At 43.3% G+C, this 20883-nt stretch overlaps 1 protein-coding gene across 2 annotated transcripts in view; it reads right to left on the bottom strand.

Moving 5' to 3' along the window:
- Positions 1-330: 330 nt before the first annotated feature.
- LOC126499491 (T-cell immunoglobulin and mucin domain-containing protein 2-like) overlaps positions 331-20883 on the bottom strand; it is a 45408-nt gene continuing 24855 nt past the window's right edge. Inside the window, exons 2-9 of one of the 2 annotated variants that reach the window (XM_050138725.1) lie at positions 18650-18707; positions 15163-15495; positions 11140-11397; positions 9510-9578; positions 7922-7971; positions 5637-5745; positions 4047-4083; positions 331-1302 (exon numbers count right to left, since the gene is read on the bottom strand). In XM_050138725.1, coding sequence (XP_049994682.1) covers positions 1239-1302; positions 4047-4083; positions 5637-5745; positions 7922-7971; positions 9510-9578; positions 11140-11397; positions 15163-15495; positions 18650-18698 — 969 coding nt within the window. In that variant the 5' untranslated portion in view covers positions 18699-18707 and the 3' untranslated portion in view covers positions 331-1238. The remainder of the gene's footprint in view (positions 1303-4046; positions 4084-5636; positions 5746-7921; positions 7972-9509; positions 9579-11139; positions 11398-15162; positions 15496-18649; positions 18708-20883) is intronic. The other variant, XM_050138724.1, reaches the window with a different exon arrangement.

The following is a 20883-nucleotide window of genomic DNA, read 5'->3' as shown; positions in this document are numbered from 1 at the left end:
AACTCTGTAGAATAGCAGTGGAATGTGGACTGAGATCCACCCCTGCTCTCCTATGGGCTGAGTGTCTCTATCTGGAGTCAGGTTTTACTCAAACTGAAATAACAATTAATACCCTCTAGCAAATCTGTTCTTCTCAACAACCAAACTGGCAATGAATATACCAACACAAGAGCCTTTGATAACTCCAACGAAACCCAATATTTCATTGATTGCGACAAACTGATGCACCATGAACAATGCTTTGTCTCTCTCAAGTAAATTTATTTATAAATACAATTCAGAAACAATTAGAAATTTAGAACTCTGAATGAAACCAGTGCTAGTCCCAACTCTGTCACACCTGGACTAGGACTTCTTTCAGGCAGAGCCTGTGTCCTGCTCCCCCTTCCCCTTCATCTCTGCATTGCCTCCTTCCAGCTCCTGATTCACAGCCCAGTGGTGAGAATAGGAGCTCTGGGCATCGAGTCAGCCTGCGGGAGAAACAGCACTGATGACCTCAGTCCGTTGGTCCATTATTTTCTTCCCTGATGTCTGCCTGGTCCATTCTCACCATGGTAGCCTCTCCTGACATGATGATCCTTATCCTAAGATCAATTCCATAATAAATGTATCCTATTTCCAGAGCTATGAGAAAGCACAACTAACTCTAATGGTAATATTAGATCTCCTTCTACTATTTGTTTATGAGGGAAATTAAAACCTGCATGTTCCCATGATTTTTACCTCTTGAGAAGAATAGGGAAAGTGACATTTCAAATTATGATATGAGATAAAACATGAACATGAAATATTTCTAAATTTAGTATATTCCTCCCACCCACACTCTCTCTCTTTTTTTTTTTTTTTTAAATCTTTCAATCCTATTCCTCTTAATGGTTTTAATAATCGAGGCAGGAGTATTTCCTGTACTACCAATGACTATAATGACTAAAGGAAACTCAAAACTCTAAAATATTTGTTTGAGAGAATGTTCTGGAGTGGAGAGACTGAGGCAGTGTTGATATAAGAATTAGCATGATATGAACTGTGAGTTTGTGTATTAACAGCGGAGGGTCACCCTCTCCACCACTGCTGGATGAACGGACACAGAACATAGCCCTGCAGCTGGAAAGGCTGTTTGTGCTGTCAAATCCAGTTGCTGTCTTTGCAGTCTCAGGCAGAGGACTCCTCAGAGGACCACTGGGGCTCATTCAGTAGGAATAAGAACCGTCTTCAATAATGTAGATGTTGTCTTCACCTCAGGGCCACACAATCGCTGTGTTTTGCAAAGCTCCAATCTTCGAGACACGAAATGCCACCAAGCTGGAGAGAGAGGCGGCGGGGGGGGGGGGGGGGGGGGGGGGGGGGGGGGGGGGGGGGGGGGGGGGGGGAGGTGGAGGAGGGAAGGAGAAGCTGGGTAGCTGTCAGGTCTGAGCAGGACATTAATTTATGACATATGCTCAGGACTCCAAGAGAACCATTCAAAAAACTATGACAGCGAACAGGACCCCTGGCATTAAAGTTGTAGGAAAGTTCTTTTGTTGCTGTTTTTGCTTTTATAATAAGCATAAGACTAAGAATATTTTTTTTAAAGAATCTCATATTGGAATCGTTCGAGATACTAGAGAGGCAGATATCTTGGCATCAAATTTAGGTATCTAATCAGGATGTACATTTTGGAACTGGACTAGGAACGGGATAGATAGCTCATGTGTTTACTTTGCACTGTGACACTTTAGAAAGACTTGGAAGAGCCTGGTGACCTGAGTGAGATCCCTGGAGTCCATGGAAAATGCAGAAAGTTCCAGCTCCACGGTGTTATCCTCTGACCTCCACAGATACCACACATCGCTCCCCCCCCCCCCCGAGATAAACATCATGCACACTGTGATACAAAGTTTTCTTTATTGAAAAACTAAAGAGTATTGAAACCTGCATGGCATCTAACCCTCTAACACTAAACATGGAGTAGAAAACATGTCATCACAAAGCAGCTGTAGCTGCTGGTCTGGGGCACAATTTCAAGGCTACTGTATGCCACACATGCGCAGACACTGCGTGCACACAAACAGCAGGAACTGCCCCGGAAGGAATTTGAGGAGAGCACAGCAGGTCTTTTCACTTCCCCTATCCTGACAGCTGTGGGAGGGGCTTCCCTTGGAGAGCTCATTCCATACCCATGATCATCAGGGTGGGCACAGGGGACTGATACTTGAGCTTCTAGATCTCATGGAGGAGCAAACCAGAGAAGAAAACAGAAGAACTCAGGAGTGATGTTTTAAGAGTGGGGTTTTGTCATTTGTGGTCATTTCTACCACTGAAATGTGGAACTGAAATGAGCGTCTCCAGTCGGCCACATGGAACAAACACCTGTGCTGAGAATTATGAAGGACGAGAGAGAGCAAGCTCCACTCTGCCTGGACAGTCACACATGAAGGGAAACAGTGTAGGGTCAGGACTCTCGTGCGTCGGTGTGATGGAACTGACAGAAAAAGTCAGGAGAAAATGCCCTAAATGTGTTATGTCATGGTTACTTTAATTTTCTGGCTTTCTTTCTAGCTTTTTATTTATTTTATTTATATTTTATTCAATCATTCATTCATTCATTTGGTTTAGTCAGGGTCTCACCATGTTTCCCTGGCTATCCTGTAACTCTCTATATAGACTCACCTGGCCTGGACTCATAGAGCCCACCTGCCTCTGCCTGCTGAGTTGGAATTAAAGGTGTGAGCCACCACACCTGGCGTTATTTACTTATTTTCAGACAGAACGTTGCTAGAAGTCTGGGCTCTACTTAAACTTACAGTCCTCCTGCGTTAGCTGATTGAGTGTTGAGATAGTAGTGCGTGCCTCCTCACCCAACCTCTCCCCTCTTCTCTATACGTTGTTTTCTCCAGGTTTGTTTGTTTGTTTGTTTGTTTTAGATTAAGTGTGATTAAAAAGTAGCTTTGGGGACTGAAGAATTGATCAGCAGTTACGGATGCTTGCTGTACAAGAGTTCAAATGCTGCCCCAGGTAATAGGAAGAACATCTCCTGCAAGTAACTCAGCACTGAGGGGGATGGAGGCTGACACCTAATAAGAGCTAACACTTAATCAGGCACTTATAATAGACTCATTCTATTGCTCGGTTCTCTTGTTTATCATAGACACAGGCAAGTCTATGGAAGGAAGCCTGAAGGACATGGGTTTTGGCCGAAAGAAATGGCCCTGTGTACAACTAATTCTTTTGAGAAATTAAGAAGATTAGATGGTTATAACCATGTAGCACGGGAGGTACAGTGGTCTTAAACTGGGGAGACTAACAGAGCTCCCCAAGTACGGTTAATTGAGGAGCCTGCAAGGCCGACACCAGTGTCATGAGTGAAGGGGACTGGTAAGAAGTGGAGACCCTGGCCACACACAGTTCCTTTACTCCCCTGGGAGCCTCAGAAATGATCTTCCACTAATCTTCTGCTCCCTTGACCATCCTCAAACAGCTCACTAGCTAGCCCTGTCATCCCCAGCACACTTCCCTTAAAGCACCTAAAATGACCTTTCTACTAGCTTATGATATACGTCTTCAGATTTTTATAGACTAGGTACTCAATGAAAGAAAACACTGAAGAAAACAAGAGTGGGTTAAAGCAACTCCTTCCGTACCAGCTCCAGGAAGCAAAGTTTACAATTCAGTGTCCACCTATAAGAGATTAGGATCAAGGGGCCTTCTGTTCCTGTCCTACCATAAATACATAAATACAGAATGCAGAAAGTATCTCTGAATAACAAAAAAGGGACTAAAAAGACTTATTTTGAGATATAACATACGAATGGGGAACAAGCATTTTGAAACACATCTGTAATCCCAGAGTGAAAGAGCCTGAGGCAGGAGGATTGTGAGCTCCAGCCTGGCCTTGCTACATAGTAAGTTCCAGGCCAGTCTGGACTACATAGTGAACCCTGTCTCAAATCAACCAACCCAGCAATGAATCAATTAGTAATGAATAATTTAGTAGAAAAAGAGAGCATAGAGACATTCTCAAGATTGTTAGTTCAAAAAAAAATTCCACATAATCCATGCCAGCTTACCGTAGAGACCTCGACTTCTTTTTCATAAGGATGTACCCTAAATTGGGGTGGGAAAAGGTGGGAGAAGTTAATGAGAAAATTGCACATGTCATCAGAGACACTCATGACACTTTCTTTTAATCGAGGATGTTGTCTCTGTTTTTGGTTGAACCATCCTTGGGTAACTTTGGGTGATTCTTTCCCATCCCTTGTAGGAAGGAAGGATCTTCTGTCCATTCACTATCTGGTGTAATCATCCACGTAGCCTAATATACTAGAGTGAGGGTGGTAAACTTTTGTTCACTGAGACAAAGTCTCAAATCTGCCTAATGCACTGCTGGGGAACCAGTCCTTGAGGGGAGAATAACAACTTTGGACTAAGGAAGGAAAGCACTTGCGGTATTCTCCTCAATTTCTAAGTAATTCTTCCTTTTAAACACCAGCTCATGTGCAGCCCACGCTAACGTCAGACTCAGAATGCTGGGATAGTAGGCACACGCTACTAGTGCTACCTAAAATAATCATTTCAGAAACACAAGTTCTGAATAACCAGAGGGAAACAGTCTGAGGACTGACGGGCATATTCTTGAATTTTATTTTTATTTATTATCTTTTCTTAGTTTTTCAAGACAGGGTTTCTCCTTGAAATTTGCTCTGTAGGCCAGGTTGGCTTCAAACTCAGAGACATTTATACTTCTGTCTCCCAAGTGCTGGGATTACAGGAATTGTGCCAATCACAGCTAAGAGACAGGCATATCCTTATTTCCCGTTTTCTGCCCAGTCACATGATAGGCCAGTAATGGGCTCGTGTACAGTGTTTTGTAAAGTCCATGGCTGAAGTTCTTACACAAGGAATAGACTTCACAGAGAGAAACACTATGTACAGTTACATAACTCATGGAAATAGCCAGGTAGGCCTGGGTGTCACCTTCAAAAAGTCTGCTCCAGCATTAGACAGGGGGCTTCTTCCCACCAATGTCTCATCTGCCTCTTCTACTAAGTATATTCCAGAACATCAACAGTATCATTATGGGAAACAAGCAAGATCTTAAGGGTAGGAGAGGAGGAAACACATCAATGGTCTGATAGTGACCTAAGAATGTCAAGCCTATCCAATATCTGTTGTGTCATGGTGCTTCATTTCTCTTATGGAGAATATAGTCTTTCCTTTTAATGGCAACAACTGAAAGACAAAGGACAGGGTTAGGAACAAGAGTGTTGCCAAGCACTGCAGCCTATTCCTGTGAGCCCAGCACTGGGATGTTGGAGGCCAGAGGATCTGGATGTTTGGGGACATTCTCAGCTACCTAGTAAGGTCTGTACCAGTGTGGAGTACATGAGATCGAGTTTTACAGAATAGGAATCTTTGGAGTCTTCATAGCAATGGTTCAAGGTCACTGAGAAGAGCACTCACCATGTACCAGAAATCACCTGCAGAGTTTTCTGAGTGCTAACATATGCCTTGGGGAGTAAATGGTTTAACTTGAGTATCTTGGATCTGAGGATATGAAAGCCATGTGAACTCAAAGCCCCCATGGCATGTGCAGGTGCTTAAAGGCAGTCAGAGAGCCCTGGTTCTCCTTCCTCAGGGACAGCTGTGAAATGACTTACTAGTGATAACTGTGGTGCACACAAGCAGCAGCAACAGCAGAACAGTGATGGGGATGTTGATAAAGAAATCCTTCGTCGTGTTATGTGCCATCCCTGAAGGGATTGATTCCTAAGGAAACAATAAATAAAATAACAATAGCAATAAATAAACACAAGGGAGGGGCATCAAGTGAGAGGAGCAGAAAGCACATGCTTGACCTTATCCTAGACACTAGGTCCTAGAACTGCATCTTTACTGGCCTGTGACTAGTCCGGAATATGCAGGAAAACCCAAGAATCTGAGGTGGTAACAGGCAGTGGAACTCAGTGATTTCACCAATGTGAAATCAGTGTCTTTGGTGATGATGGAAACATGGTCTATGTTGCTCGAGGTGATTACATGGGTAAATGCCTCAGTCAAAATTTTAGCCTCATGTGGGTTCAGACATGATATATGTGATTATGTCTGCTTTCCTAGTCTGTAGAAAAAAAGAGTATCTCACCTCTAAGTTAACTGGCTCTCTGTGTGCTCAGCCCCTGGTCTGGTCCTTCATCACAGACCCTACTTGTCTTGTAAATGCAACTCAAGATTCCATATCTTTATAAACATCTAATACCAAATGGTCAGCATGGACATGTACACACAAATAGAATACATACTGAGCAGGTAATATTTAACTAGTATATACAGATTCTTTTCATAACTGCCAGACCAGTGAGTACTAATGCTAATTTAGTCATTATATTTGTAGTGTCAAGATGGGCACGTGACACAGGTCTGCAATCTTAGTACTCAGTAGGCTGAGGCAGGAAGATTATGAATTCTAGGCCAGCCTGAGTTGTGAAAGGAAAGGATGTCTTGATGTGGGTTGTCCTTGTCCTTCTGTATGCTGAAATATGCATTGCTCTTTTTTCTACAGATATGAATAAAGCTGTTTAGGTCAATGGCCAGGCAGAATATAAGTAGGTAGGAAATCCAAAAGTAGATGCATAGAAAAGGAAGGTGGCGTAAAAGAGATGTCATGTAACTGCCAAAGAAGCAACATACCAGGGCATTACCAGGATCCCACAACCATGTGGTGATGCACAGATTAATAGAAATGGATTAATTCACAGGTAGATCTAGTCAATAAGTAGCTTGAGCCACTGGTCAAACAATTATAATTGATATTGAGCCTCTGAGTAATTATTTCATAAGGGGCTTCGGGGACCGAGCATGAAAGAAACTGGCCCAGGGGGGTAGCGGGACAGGGAAACCTTCCTTACAATTCTCATAGATGGGGGGTTCATTATGGTGGGTTTCACACCTACAATTTCTTGAAGACAGAGGCAGTGTCAGGAGTTCAGGGTCATCCCCAGTTATGCAGCAAGTTCAAGGACAACTGGACTTCACGAGACCCTTCTCAATAAAACAAGCAAAAGAAACTTACACTCAGCCTTTCCTTGCTGCATGTTCTGTCAATAGGTATAAAAGCATTAGGCCACTTGGCCCTATATAATATCTCCACCTTGTCTTGAGGGTTTTATTGTTGTTGACCCATTTTTGGAAGCTCAAACCCAGTGATTTGCACATGCTAAAAGGGGCTCTGTTCCTTCCAACAGTCAAATAATCTTCATAATCCCTATTGGGCTTTTTTTCTTATTTCAACCACTATTTCTCCTGCACTTCTTACACAAACTAAAAATAACCTTGTTTCTTCCTGGAGCCAAAAGAGAAAAATTACTATTCAGATATTACCTCTCCTATTTGTAAAAATTGAATTCTGACAAGAATCCTGCAACCGGAGTTCCTTAGATCTTTTTCTCAAGCTTACTATTGAGAAAATCTAGGGGGGAAATTATGCAAAATTGAGAATGTTTAGTACATTAATACTTTATCTGGACTTATGTGTGTGGAAAAAATATCACCAGTGGACTCCAGAGAGAATGGTCAGTGGGTAGAAAAGCAATATTAGAGGACCCTAAATGAACATCTAGAATTCAAACATCCTTTGTAAGTGTCAAACTCTTAATTTCTTTACTTTCATGTATTATTAATTTATTTATCTACAGTTTTTGAGACAGGGTCTCACCATGTAGCCCAACAAACCTAATGGTGCAGGCTCATCTCCAACTTCTGATATCTTGTTCCAATTTCCTTAGTTCTAAGACGAAGGAAGCTACCACTAAGTGACTCCTTTTCTTCTCTTCTTTTGTGATGCAAATATCTATGAACTAATTGTACAGACATAATCTTCAAATGCAAATTGTTTTCTACAAGGTACACAAATGAACATAGCTAATAAATACAGGAGGAATATGCTTACAGTATAATTATTCCAAGAGTCTTCTGAGGATGTCACAGTGTTATTCCAATCTGCTCAAAAAAAGGAAAATAAATTATAAATACAAGAAATTAGATTTTTTTTTTTACTACATCTGCAAATAATACCCCATAAGACTAATATGTCTTATGCCATGTAAGGGACGGGAGTTATAAGGCAGGATATTCACTGACAGAACAAGTTTCAAACATTTAGAAATTTGGAGTATATTTGAAATGTCTAATTTACAACAAGGAATCTATTCTTTTCATTGTTTTTATACGTCCATGAATGAAACACAGAATCCTCTTCCCACTGATATCAGACATATGTGTGTGCGTGTGTGTGCTCGCGTGTGTGTGTGCGTGAGTGTGCGTGTGATATAAGGGTTGTGATGTCCTGACAAAGAACCCCTCACTGCATTTGACAGATAAAGCAGCAGACAGATGACTTCATATTTCTAATTTCAGGAAATGACAGACATCTCAGCAGGCAATGTGCACACAGTGTCCAGTGGAAACACTACAGACCTATGGGAGTCCCCAGCTACTACTAAAGCTGGCATTGCCCAGCACGAATAAAGCTGGATGATCCATAGATTTCCTCCTTTTCACATTACTATGCTTACATTTTGCTCATTCTGAGAGCTCTTCCAAGGAAGATTCCAAAGGCAATGACTACGTTTAGGCAGCATCTATGGTCTAGGCTCTGTTTGGGACTTAAGTAAGATCTTCCAGGAATAATGATGTAGAGCCTGGCATTTAGAGCCCTTTCCTCCCATTCCTGGACATAGAAAAATGACCTTCTGAAATCTCCATCACAACACTGTTTGCAGAAGAAAACTAGTCAGATATGTTTTCTGTAAACTACATCTCAGAGCATTGTTTCAAAAGCGACAGCAGGAAGGGGATGGGGCACTTCTTGGAAACCTCCAGGGATCCATCTTGAGAGCCATCAAAATCACATGTACACTCAATGCAAAGACACCTAAGTGCTCTTCATGGAGAAGTCCATACGTGTGCCCCAGTGTGCCCTGTTCCTTTCCTAAGCATCTCTCTTCTTAGTGACCCTGTGCTCAGGATCTGAGTTAAATCTTTTTTTATTTCTTTTTTATTTTATTTTTTTAAATTTTTATTTATTTATTAAAGATTTCTGATTCTTCCCCGCCACTGCCTCCCATTTCCCTCCCCCTCCCCCAATCAAGTCCCCCTCCCTGGTTTGCCCAAAGAGCAATCAAGTTTCCCTGCCCTGGGGAAGTCCAAGGACCACCCATCTCCATCCAGGCCTAGTAAGGTGAGCATCCAAACTGCCTAGGCTTCCACAAAGCCAGAAACCTTCAACACTCCATCACATTGACTGTCCCTGACATTCTTTCCTTCAAAGAAGCCACCCAGCCTAGCTTGGCCTGAATGGAGGTGTTCATGGAAAGGGACCTCTGGAGGGTGCCATCGGGGTGGAATGGAGCTGTGCCTCTGTCCCTGCCAGCACTTACAATGTCAGATCTGCATTGCTGCAGAGGGCGTGTGCTCTTCAACACCAGCTTTACCAAGATGTGAACCTTCCAGGGGATCAGGCAGGGGGGCATAGTTACCTGCAGGGGTGTAGGATGAAGTTTCTGTCACCTCAGCTGTAGTCTGACTTGGGTAAGATGTAGTGGGTTCTGGAATGAGAACAATGCAAGAACTGTTTCAGCTTTGGAGTTTAGACCTCACTGAGGAAAACAGAAACAAATCTTACCATTGCCTCTCCCAATGCCTACCCCAGCCTCCTAAACAGAAATGACTACTTCCTACTTATTTCCATATTTTCTGACTCCTCTGAGAAATGTACCCAAAGATGGGCACTGCCTGTCATGGTCCCACTATCCTGAGCAAGTGAGATGTGTGTTCTAATATTCTAGACAACTTTATTGATCTTCAGGATTGCTTCACACTTCCCATTCTAGACTCCTGAACTCCTCTGAAGCATAGCTGCTATTAACACACGGGGAACCAGACACTCAGTTAAGATCATGATTTATCAAGTGAAGGGTCATTTCACCTTCTAGGAAGAGCCTGGACGTTTCTCACCCCTCTTCACTGAGGCCTTAGTCAAGAACCAGATTCTTCACACTTCTTTCAGGAAGATGTGCTCACTGGACAGCACGGACTAGATGGACCATTTCATCACTGAGACCCTTCTCAAGGTAGCAGCATCACACTGGTGATGGTTCCCACACTGCAGTCTGCCTTGTATTCCTCTCTCTCTCTCTCTCTCTCTCTCTCTCTCTCTCTCTCTCTCTCTCTCTCTCTCTCTCGGCTTGTTGAGTGACTAAGACAAGCTGTCCTGCCCATATGGATTCACAAATTAACACTTCTCTTCTATCTCAGTTTTCACTGAAGTCAATAACCTATCCATGTTCTCCAGACTCAGCCCATGAGAACATCCCCTGATGCAGGCAGAAACTAAGTCTTGAAAAGTTCTGCCAACTCTGAGAGATCCTCACAGTTGTTCAGTGTGTGCAGCTGCCTGGAACAAAGGGATTTTCTCAAAACTCCTATGCTATGCATAGAATGCTCATGACTGTGGAGTTCTGACCAAGGAGTCAGAAGAATCAGCTTCCAACTCAAGTGAACAGGGAGAGAGTCTGAGCCACTTTCTGTCTCCATAACTTCCACCATGAACTTTCTGACTCTGCCAGTTGCTGTCACTATAAAACAGGGACAGATCACAGCTATATAGGACATACATGTCTGAGAATTAAACACTGCAACATAAAGCATGTAGCATGCTTGCGGGTGGTCAGGAAATGCTAAATGTCAACTTCCCTGAACTATGACCTCAGTTGGAGGCCCAATTTCAAAATGGATAAAAGGGGCAAGGGTCTCCCTAACTTGACCCTTGTTCTCAGTCAGTCCTTAGTTTTTCATCAGAAAGTCGTTCAACTGGGCCAGATTCCTGCCATCGCCATCAGCTCTCCTAGATCAATGACGGGCCTCAGTCTGGCTAGAGTGAATTCCGGGAAATCTGATATAGAGAGATGGCGTCCTTCATGTTCAAGCTCTTACACACCAGAGGATGAATGCAACTTAAGACTGGAAAATTAGAGCTTTTGTGAAGCTGTTGTTGGGACACAGCTAAGGACTCTTCTCCTCTATTATACTCTGTCTTGACTCAGTGTCTGTGTGTCCAACAGACGCTTATAAGAGGGACTCTGGGTCCTGAACCACGTTGGGATTTACCTGGTGTGTGAGTCTGCGTGTGCACTGGTGTTGTAGGAGTAGAGGTGGAGACTCTGGGTGATGCTGGTACACGTGTGGGTCCTGTTGACAGAGTCGTGGGTCTCTCTGTAGTCGTGGGTCTCTCTGTAGTCGTGGGTCTCCCTGTAGTCGTGGGTCTTCCTGTAGTCATGTGTCTCCCTGTAGTCGTTGGTCTCTCTGTAATCGTGGGTCTCCCTGTAGTTGTGGGTTTTTCTGTGGTTGTGGATCTTGTGGGAATTTCTGGATTTGAAAATCAAGATGAAACAGGGATCATTCCAGCAAGAAGACAGAAGAGCTTAACTGTAACACCAGTGAGAAGCTGTCCAGAGATGCTCCTCTCCTTTGTCTTTGGCCAAGTAAGACAGGGCAGGACAGTGGAGACAGCTCACCCACAGGAGGCACCTGCACTGACAGTACAGACATGAGAACAGAACTCATATTCCTAAGGGCACATTATAAATGACAGATGTCAGGTCCTCTGATCTCTCAGCATCTCTGTGACACTGAGAGGGCATGGGGGACTGGGACTTCTCTCAGTGGTGACCAACTTCAACCACAGTTCCCCGGTCCAGAAAGAATGTTCTCTTCAGTAAGTCCTGAGAGAATACAGCATACAGCCCTGCATCTTAGCACACACATCCCACACAAATCCCAACTCAATCCAGTGTGTTTACCTTAAAATGAAGAAAAAACTGTAGTGTTCCTAGTGTAGGGAGATGGATGTGGAGCATCCCCCTTAAATTCAACACATGTATTTATTCATTTATTTGTGTGTTGGTGAAATGTCACAAATGTGGATGTCAGGGGATAACTCTGCAGAGTCTGTTCTCTCCTTCGGCCATGTGGGCCCAGGGATTGAACTCAGGTCACCAAGCTTAGCACTGGGCGCCATTCCCCACTGAGCCAGCTCACTGACCCTCCATCCCTTTCCTATAAAGAGCCAGATAGTAAAGTGTCTTGGGCTCAGGAACTAGAAAACAGGTGTTCAGGAGCAAGCACTATGCCCTTCGGTTTGAAAGTCACTTTGACAACACAGCAAGGAGTTGGTGTGGCTGTGCTGCAATAAAACTATACACACCAGCGAGTGGTCTGGTTAGTTTGCTGATAGTGTCTAATGTGTGGGCATAGGCATGAGCATAATGCAAACCTTCCCTGGAGAGTAGAAATCTCTGCAGGAGAGAACAGCGAGCATGGGAACAATCTAGTCAGAAGATCACTATGAGACCAACTAGGAAGGAAGCAACAGCTCAGGAGCTTTGCTGTTCTTGCTCTGGGGTGTTATTCTCCCAGGTAGATGGGAAGTCCAAAGGAGCCATGAGGGTCCCAGGATAGCTAGAGATGGAGCTCCGGGTGTTTAAACCAAGAGAAAATGTTGACTGAGTTGTTAAAGGGTGAGACAGAGTTGCTGGCTCACTTATGGACTCACCGAGGGGTCACAGTGTCTTTGTAAGCACTCTTCTGTTATGAATTTCTTAGCTTCATAAAACCTTGAATTAATGAACTGAAATTAGTAATTTTATGCTATGATGCTATGCCTATCCCCCTTCTGGTGCTGGGAATCTAATCTCAAAGTTTTAGGCAGGAATGTGTCTTAAGACAATTGCCTTCTCAAACTAAACCCCAGCCCTTACTTGGTTATCAAGTTTGCAGCTCTAGGGACAGAAGTCAAGGCTTCAGAAAGGCTAGACAAATTTCTCCATATCCCCTAGTGAGATTTTTCTTTAGCGATTTGTCTTTGTGTGTGTGTGTGTGTGTGTGTGTGTGTGTGTGTGTGTGCCCGTGAGTGCATGTTTACGTGTGTGTGTCTGTATGTGAAGCTATTTTCATGTGAGTGATTCCCCTTGGAGTCCAGAGTCATTCAACTTCAGTCAGGTAAATAGTGCAATTTCACAACTGTGATGGGCACTTAGAATCTTACTGTCTCCTCCCCCAGCTGTCTCATCATTCTTTGCACATTCTATGATCAGCTTCTTCTGGCTTCATTAAGTAGCCTCCCAGCCATACTTTTCAAGGCAGCTCCTTGCCCCATCAGAATGGACCTCACCCTAACAAGGTATGGTGGCACCTTCCTTTAATCTCAACCCTGGTGAGGCTAAGGTGTGGACAAAAAGATCCAGACCAGCCTGACTTACAATGCAAGACCCAGTCTCAAAATCAGTAAATCAGTCAGTGAACAGAGCCAGAACCATGGCTCAGTGGGTAGAGGCACTTGACTTGCAACCATCGCCAGCTGGTTTGTATCTCTAGAACTCACATAAGGAGGGCTGGAGAGATGGCTCAGAGGTTAAGAGCAGTGACTGCTCTTCCAAAGGTCCTGAGTTCAATTCCCAGCAACCACATGGTGGCTCACAACCATCTGTAATGAGGTATGGTGCCCTCTTCTGGCCTTCAGGCATACATGCAGACAGAATATTGTATACATAATAAATAAATAAATAAAAAATAAATAAATAAATAAATAAGAACTCACATAAGGATATAAAGAGAGCACCAACCCTGCAAGTTTTCCCTCTGACAAATTCACCATGGCATGCAAACCCACCAGACACACATCATCCACAACAGCCACATATTAATAAATGCAGTTTTAAAAATCAAATTAAGCATACAAATAACAAAGTCTATAATTTGAAAGACTTTAGCATAATATCCTTATTTTAAAAATATAGAGACAGATCAGTATTGATTTCTATTGGCTGTATAAGCCCTTGGTAAGTGGAGGTTAGAAACTTCACCAGAAGCCGGGAAGTCTTCACGAATCTACTCTACTCTTCTGGTCAATGCAAAGAAATCAGGATATGTAATTCAAGAAGGAGAATGTAAAGCCTGGTGGTGGTGGAACACTCTAATCCCAGCATTTCAGAGACAGAGGACCTAACCAAGATTGGAACCCCATACTATGTCACTTATGCTATGGTGAACCAAATCACATGACAGGAAACTTCCCTCCTGAATGAAAAAGGAAAGGAAAGGAAGACATGACTATCTACCTATGGTGGAGGAGATGGTTTATCGTAGATATGAGGGAGAAAACAGAGGCACCCAGAAGGTTCCAGAGTGAACATGACCAGCTAACTGAACTGGTCATGTGAGGAGAGGGGAAGCCAGGAGCCAAGAGTGGTGGCCAAGAGCTCAAGATCCCAAAAGGGCTTGTATAACCAAAATGGCTGGGTTATACAGGGAAGAGCAGGTGGGGGAAGGGGAGCCCAGCTGAGTCCCTGGGCTGGAGAACTGAGAGAAGGGGTGGGGTGCACCAGGTACTGGCCTTACTGAGAAAATGGCAGCCAGTGTCTGCTTTGATATGTTAGTAAACACCTTAGTTAGCCTTCACCCTGGGACCTTGCACCTAGGACCAGTACCACTAAAAGATTATAACAAGTCAGACTTTCCCCTTGCTCTGGGAGACCTGCCTGAGACTCCTCAGGGGGAATGCTGAGAGGATTATTTTGCCGGCTGCTCTGTGAGGAGGATGCCCTGTCTGCCCTGCCATTCCAGTAATGGCAGCTATCTCTCTAGTCCTCCTTATCCCCATCTCCCTCCCACACTCCTGCTCTTAATGAAGCTCCTCTCCAGGTTGTAAAGAGAAGGCCGTCCTTCCCTGGAAGCCTCTTCATACCCCATCAAGGGATGGACCTCACAGATTGTATGGTTTCTGTCTAATGCTCTCCCTCCCAGCTGGAGGTCTGATCTCGGCTTCAAGGCCTCCTCATTCTAACAAAGCTCACTGGACGGAATTGTGTGTCTGCGTCCTTTCTGGACTAACCGCTGTTGCTCATGCTATTACACTGCCGAGTGACCATGAACAGATACTGGAGGGAACACTCTGCTATCAGGACATTTCCATTGGTCAAGCAAAAACTTATGTGATAAGATATAAGACCTATTTTAAAAACCCAAGGCAGGCTTAGAACTCTCTTTGTCCTTAGAGGAAAACAGACAATTATTACCAAACAGAGGACTTAGTTCACTTACAAGAAATAAACAAAGGAAACCATGAAAGCTTACCTGGTTTAATGTCCAATGAATAGGTCACATAACTAAAAGATCCAGGGATTTCCACTGTACAACAATAGGGACCACTGTCACTCTGGACAGCATTCTCTATTGTCAAGGACACGTTTCCTTCTGAAATATTCCCCTTTAGCTGGTATCGGCTGCTCCTCTGATAGGTGATGTGGTGTCCATTAGTCCAGATAAGTGTCCTGGCACAATAGAAAGACTGACACTCCCCGAGGCCCCAACATGTGGTAGTGATTTCGAGATGCACTGAGTAATTACACGGCAGTGTGACAGGGTCACCTGCGACCCCCTGCACTATTAAGGAAGAACCCACAGTACCTGGAATGCACAAAAGTGGGGGAGAAATGGAGAATTAGTACCCAACATTTTCCTAAAATTTTGATTTTATTCCTTTTCAGAAAAATTTTGGGGTGTTACTCTAGTGGAACTTAATTTAGGGTGTTATGAAACTGAGACAAGTGCTAGCCCACTGATCTACAGCTCCAGCCCTTTGCTCTGGGACAATGCTCTTGTACACTGTAAAGATTTGTCACTCATATTGGTTTAATAAAATGCTCATTGGCCAATAGCCAGGCAGGAAGTATAGGCGGGGAAACCAGACTAAGAGAATTCTGGGAAGAGGAAAAGGCAGAGATGAAGTCATCAGTCAGACGCAGAGGAAGCAAGATGAGGATGCTGCACTGAGAAAAGGTACCAAACCACATGGCTAAACATAGACAAGAATTATGGGTTAATTTAAGTTGTAAGAGCTAGTAAATAATAAGCCTGAGCTAATAGGCTAACCAGTTTATAATTAATATAAGCCTCTAGGACCAGGTGGAACAGAAACTTCTGTCTACAACCGTTCTTTATCATTGGAGTGTGTGTGTGTGTGTGTGTGTGTGTGTGTGTTGGGGTTGGAAGGAATGATACCATAAGGTTTGTTGTTGTTATCCTTTGGTTTTCTGAACCAGGATCTCAGTTTGTATCCTTGGCTGCCCTGCAACTTGCTGCATAAACGGGGCTGACTTCCAAACTCCCAGAGCTCCGCTGCCTCTACCTCCCCAATCCTATAATTAAATATCCAGTTTTACTGCTTGAATTTGAACACTGTAAATATTTTCCTGTTAGCGTATTCTTCCTCAGTGTGTTCACTTAGTGGATACACTTGTGAGCAAAACAGCCTATCTTTGGCATGATATTCACTCGCTTTTTTTCTTCTCTTTGTTCAGTGTGTGTTTCTTTTGGAGACAGGGTCTTGCTCTATGCCTCATGCTGGCTGAAAAATCACAATCCTCCCACCTCTGCCTCCTGAGTGCAGGGTACTTAGCATATGACACAGAGACCAGCTCAAATGTTTCATCATTAAACATCTAAAACTTTATTTTAGAAGCTGGGCCCATGGCAACTCTTGTATACCTAGAACTCACTTGTAGTCCCAGAACTCGGGAGGTAGAGGGAGGAAGATGAGGAATTCAAGGTCAGCTAATTAATAAGTTCAAGACAGGCTTAGGTTTTAGAGACCCTGTCTCAACCATCTCCCCTCCTCCCCCACAGGGCTGGGACAACAAAATCACTAACTCTTCCCCACTTCTCATCAAAGAGCAGAACCAGGGCTTTAGAAAAGCACTGTTGGCTCCAAGGCAGAAATTTAGCAATTTCAAAATCAATTGGCAGAAAAAGTTTGAGAAAACTACCAGGAGGGGCTGAGGCTTATTGTGAACTTTATATTTAGACCTTAACACACACACACACACACACACACACACACACACACACACACACACACACACTAAGTAGAGGTCCCTTCTTAAAAGTTGGTGACATTCCAGAACTTGAGCAAAACCTACTTGCCAAGTCAGACCACATAGTCAAGAAGTACGCAACCAATAAATTAATGATGCAATTTAAAAAACTGAAATAATTAAATATAATTCTTTTGGTGATGATGGAATAGAATTCCCAATACCAATAGCTTCCACAATGGCCTTTAAAGCAACTCCGAGGGCTGAGGATGGAGCTCAATGATACAGGGCTTGGCTAACCTATACTATTCCCTATGGTGGATCCTAGCACTGGAGACAAACCAATAAACAAAGAAAAGCACAGAACAATGGGCTGTGGTTTTCCTTAACTACTCACCTGAATGCAGATCTAGGCTGTGAGTTTGGGGTATGATTTAGAAAACACCTTCCTTGTTCTATAAAATGACTTTATTTCTTGCTAGGACACTCCTTACTTGATTTTGCCAAATACTGTTATTGGTTGTTTTCTTATGCTTTTGGCTGTTTTGCTCTTTAGGGGCCTACCACCGAGCTACCAAATAAATCACATAGAGTCTTACTATTACTTATAAACGCCCAGCCTTTGCTTGGCTTATTTCTAGCCAGCTTTCCTTAGCTTAAATTATCCTACCTACCTTTTGCTTCTGAGCTTTTTCCTTGTCTTACTTCTGTATATCTTACTTTCACTCTTACTTGGTGGCTGGCTGTGTGGCTAGGTGTCTGGCCCCTAGCGTCCTCCTCTCTTTGTTCTCTTGCTCCTCTCTTTTTCCTCTTTCTATTTATTCTCACTGCCAGCCCCACCTATTCTTTCATCTGCCTATCTATTGGCAGTTCAGCTCTTTATTAGACTAATCAGGTGTTTTAGACAGACAAAGTACCACAGCTTCACAGAGTTAAGCAAATGCGGCATAAAGGAATGAAACACATCTTGGCAACATTACACAAATGTTCCACAGTGCAAACAAATGGAACACATCTGAAGATAATACAACAGAACACCTTTTAGGATCACAAATGAAATTCATACTATTTTAATTAAGTCATAGAAATCTTTTATTTCTCACCAGTGACCTCAGCTCTTTGGAGGTAGAGGCAAGAGGAGCAAACGTTTGAGGGGATCCTCAACAGCCTATGGAGTCTGAGGCCAGCCTGGACTAACTTAGAGCCTGCCTCAAAGACAATTATGTTTGTTGTTCCTTTTTCTCCCTTTAAATAGAACACTTTGAATTAGAATGATTTTAAGTTAAATAACTGGAAATGGTTTTAGAAAGAAAAAATGCAGAAAGAAATGGCATGAAAGCTGACTTTGAGCAGTCATCATGCGTGGAAAGCTCTGTTTTCAATATTTTATGAACATTTGACTATAATATGTGTGCATGTACACTCACCTTGACTTCCCCATCACGTGCATGGACATGCAATCATCCTTACTTCTCCATCACATGCATCCACATGCACTCATCCCTACGTGTCCATCACATGAATGCATGAATGCATTCTCAACCGTTTGCCTGGCATATTCTTGGGGATCATGTTTATCTAGCCATAAGTTTTGAAATTCGTACAAGTTAAGCAAGTTCACTGGAGCTATAATTTAACCTGGTTCTCTGCTCACTGCATAACGGATGATCAAAAAAACCCCAAATGTTTGTTATCTCTTCTGTCACCTCTAGACTCCTCAGCATCCCCCAGCTCATCCACTCACTTACCTGAGAGAAGAAGTATGAGGCCAGAAATGAAGACTTGAGGCTGCATCATGGTGCTGTCCTGGAGGACAAGGAGAAGACACTCTGGTTGCTGTGGCCCTCAGCACGCTGTGCCCAGGCAGGTCTGCATTCTGACTGTGACTCACACAGGCCTCTCTGCCAGGGACCCTTGTCCCCAACACCCTCTTCTTTCCTGGTCCTTTCTCACATACAGCCAGCAATCTTACTTGTAGTCATGACATAAATAAGGTAGCAAACAGAGAAAACTGGAGGCAGAGACAAGAGTATGTTCTCTTGGTAGAACTCTAGAAGCAGAGACCAGCCCTCTCATGGCAAAGACAGACTTGTCCTCTGGTGAACACAGAGCTGTTGCTGCTCAGAGCCAGTAGTTAGTCCCTGAATCTCAATCAATAAAACACTAGTGAGACAGACTACGAGAGAATATGAAGCATCTCTCATGCTTCCACACACGGTGTCTGAGATCATGTCTTCCTTTAATCCCAGCACTTGGGAGGCAGAGGCAGGTAGATCTCTGTAAATTAGAGCCTAGCCTGGTCTACAAGATTGTATAATTTTATAAACATCTAATACCAAATGGTCAGCATGGGCAGGTTATATTAACATTTTAAGGAACACATTTATGTATTAAATATGAATATATGTAATAAATAATACACATTTTATATTTGAGAGCTACATACTAATTATATATTATATATTAGTACTTTGTACATTATATAGATTACATATGCTAACATATTAATATATTAACAACTAATGGAACAGAGACCATGAATTAGAAGGCAAGGAGAGGGTAAGTAGAAAGCTTTGAACAGAGTTGAGAAAAAAAGAAACAATACTATTATATCCAATAACTTTCTAAGAAGAGGAGGAGGACTCAGCTTAAGGATGCAGTCTGATTGCTAATGTGTGATCAACGGAAATGCAGAATCTCCCTTAGTGCCCTGGTGCAGGTAATGAGTGAGCTGTACATACTGGAAGAAGCAGGAGACAACTGAGCAGCAGGTGAGGCACTAAGCTACTAAGCTAAACAGAGCCCATGGATGGTTTAACTACAAGGAAAGGGAAGTCACAGACAAGGTCTTTGCCCACCTATGAGCCTCATCTATGGGGTCACACTCCAGGCTCCTCTGTTAAGTCAGGGAGACCATGAATAAGTCAGCTAAGCTCTGTGAGTGCTATCTCTACGTCCTCAAGCAAGGTGTTCAGTGGGTTCTTGGGAAGGGATTCTCAGGTATTCTTGACAAAAAGGCTGTAGGGAATCTAAGGTTTGTTTGTTGTTCTGATAGGGTCTCCTGATCTCAAGCTGTCCTGAATCTCACTGCTTGACAATGACCTGGAACCTCTGCTCCTCCTTCCTAAATCTCCTTAGAGCTTGGACTTCACGTGTGTCTACCGTGCCCGTGGAACATTTACTTCAGAACATGTTCCTGATTATGAATGGCAGCAATGCTTATCCTTTCTCTGTGATCTTCACAGATTTTGTTCAATTTTTTTCATGAAACAGAGTCCAGGAAGTTGATCTCCTGGTTCAAGATGTTTGCTGCTATTGACAGACCTAGGGGTGCACACCTTATTCCCAGGACCTAAGAGATGGTAGCAGGAAGGTCAGGAGTTCCAGATCCTTCCTGGGTATGTAGCAAGGTCAAGCCCAGCCTGAGCTCCAAGAAATTATGTCTCAAACAAACAAACAAATAAACAAACACCTTGAAAACAAAACTGTATGGTCTGTGTATTGTTTTCAATGCACCTAGGGACAGCTTGATGTCTTCAGAGTCCAGAGTCACTACGGCTTATTTTGAATTCAACACTAAGTTATTCCTCCGTGCTGCTAAGCATGACTGTTTCTCAGGTAACTGAGGGCAAGAACAACCATGATATGCAGTGCTGTTTGGTTTTATATGGAGTCATATGTCTGCTCCCTTAGTAGCACGTACTTACTGGTGTCTGATATTTAACTAGTATACACAGATTCTTTCCACAACTGCCAGACCACTGGGTGCTAATGTCAATTAAGTCCTTATATTTTTAGTGTCAAGCTGGGCACGTGACACAGGCCTGTAATCCCAGTACTCAGTAGGCTGAGATGGAAGATTGTGAGTTCTAGGCCAGCCTGAGCTATGAAATGAGACGATGTCTCAAAGAAGGGAGAAAGTTATGATGGGATTTACTCCTATAATTTCAGTTCTTGAGGGACAGAGGTAGCCGGGTCAGGA

This window comes from Alexandromys fortis, unplaced genomic scaffold (genome assembly GCF_014885135.2).
Source record: "Alexandromys fortis isolate MF-2015 unplaced genomic scaffold, M_Fortis_MF-2015_v1.1 scaffold_11, whole genome shotgun sequence".
NCBI lineage: Eukaryota > Metazoa > Chordata > Mammalia > Rodentia > Cricetidae > Alexandromys > Alexandromys fortis.
The sequence above is the reverse complement of the archived record's forward strand: the minus strand, read 5'-3'. Positions and strand labels throughout refer to the sequence as shown.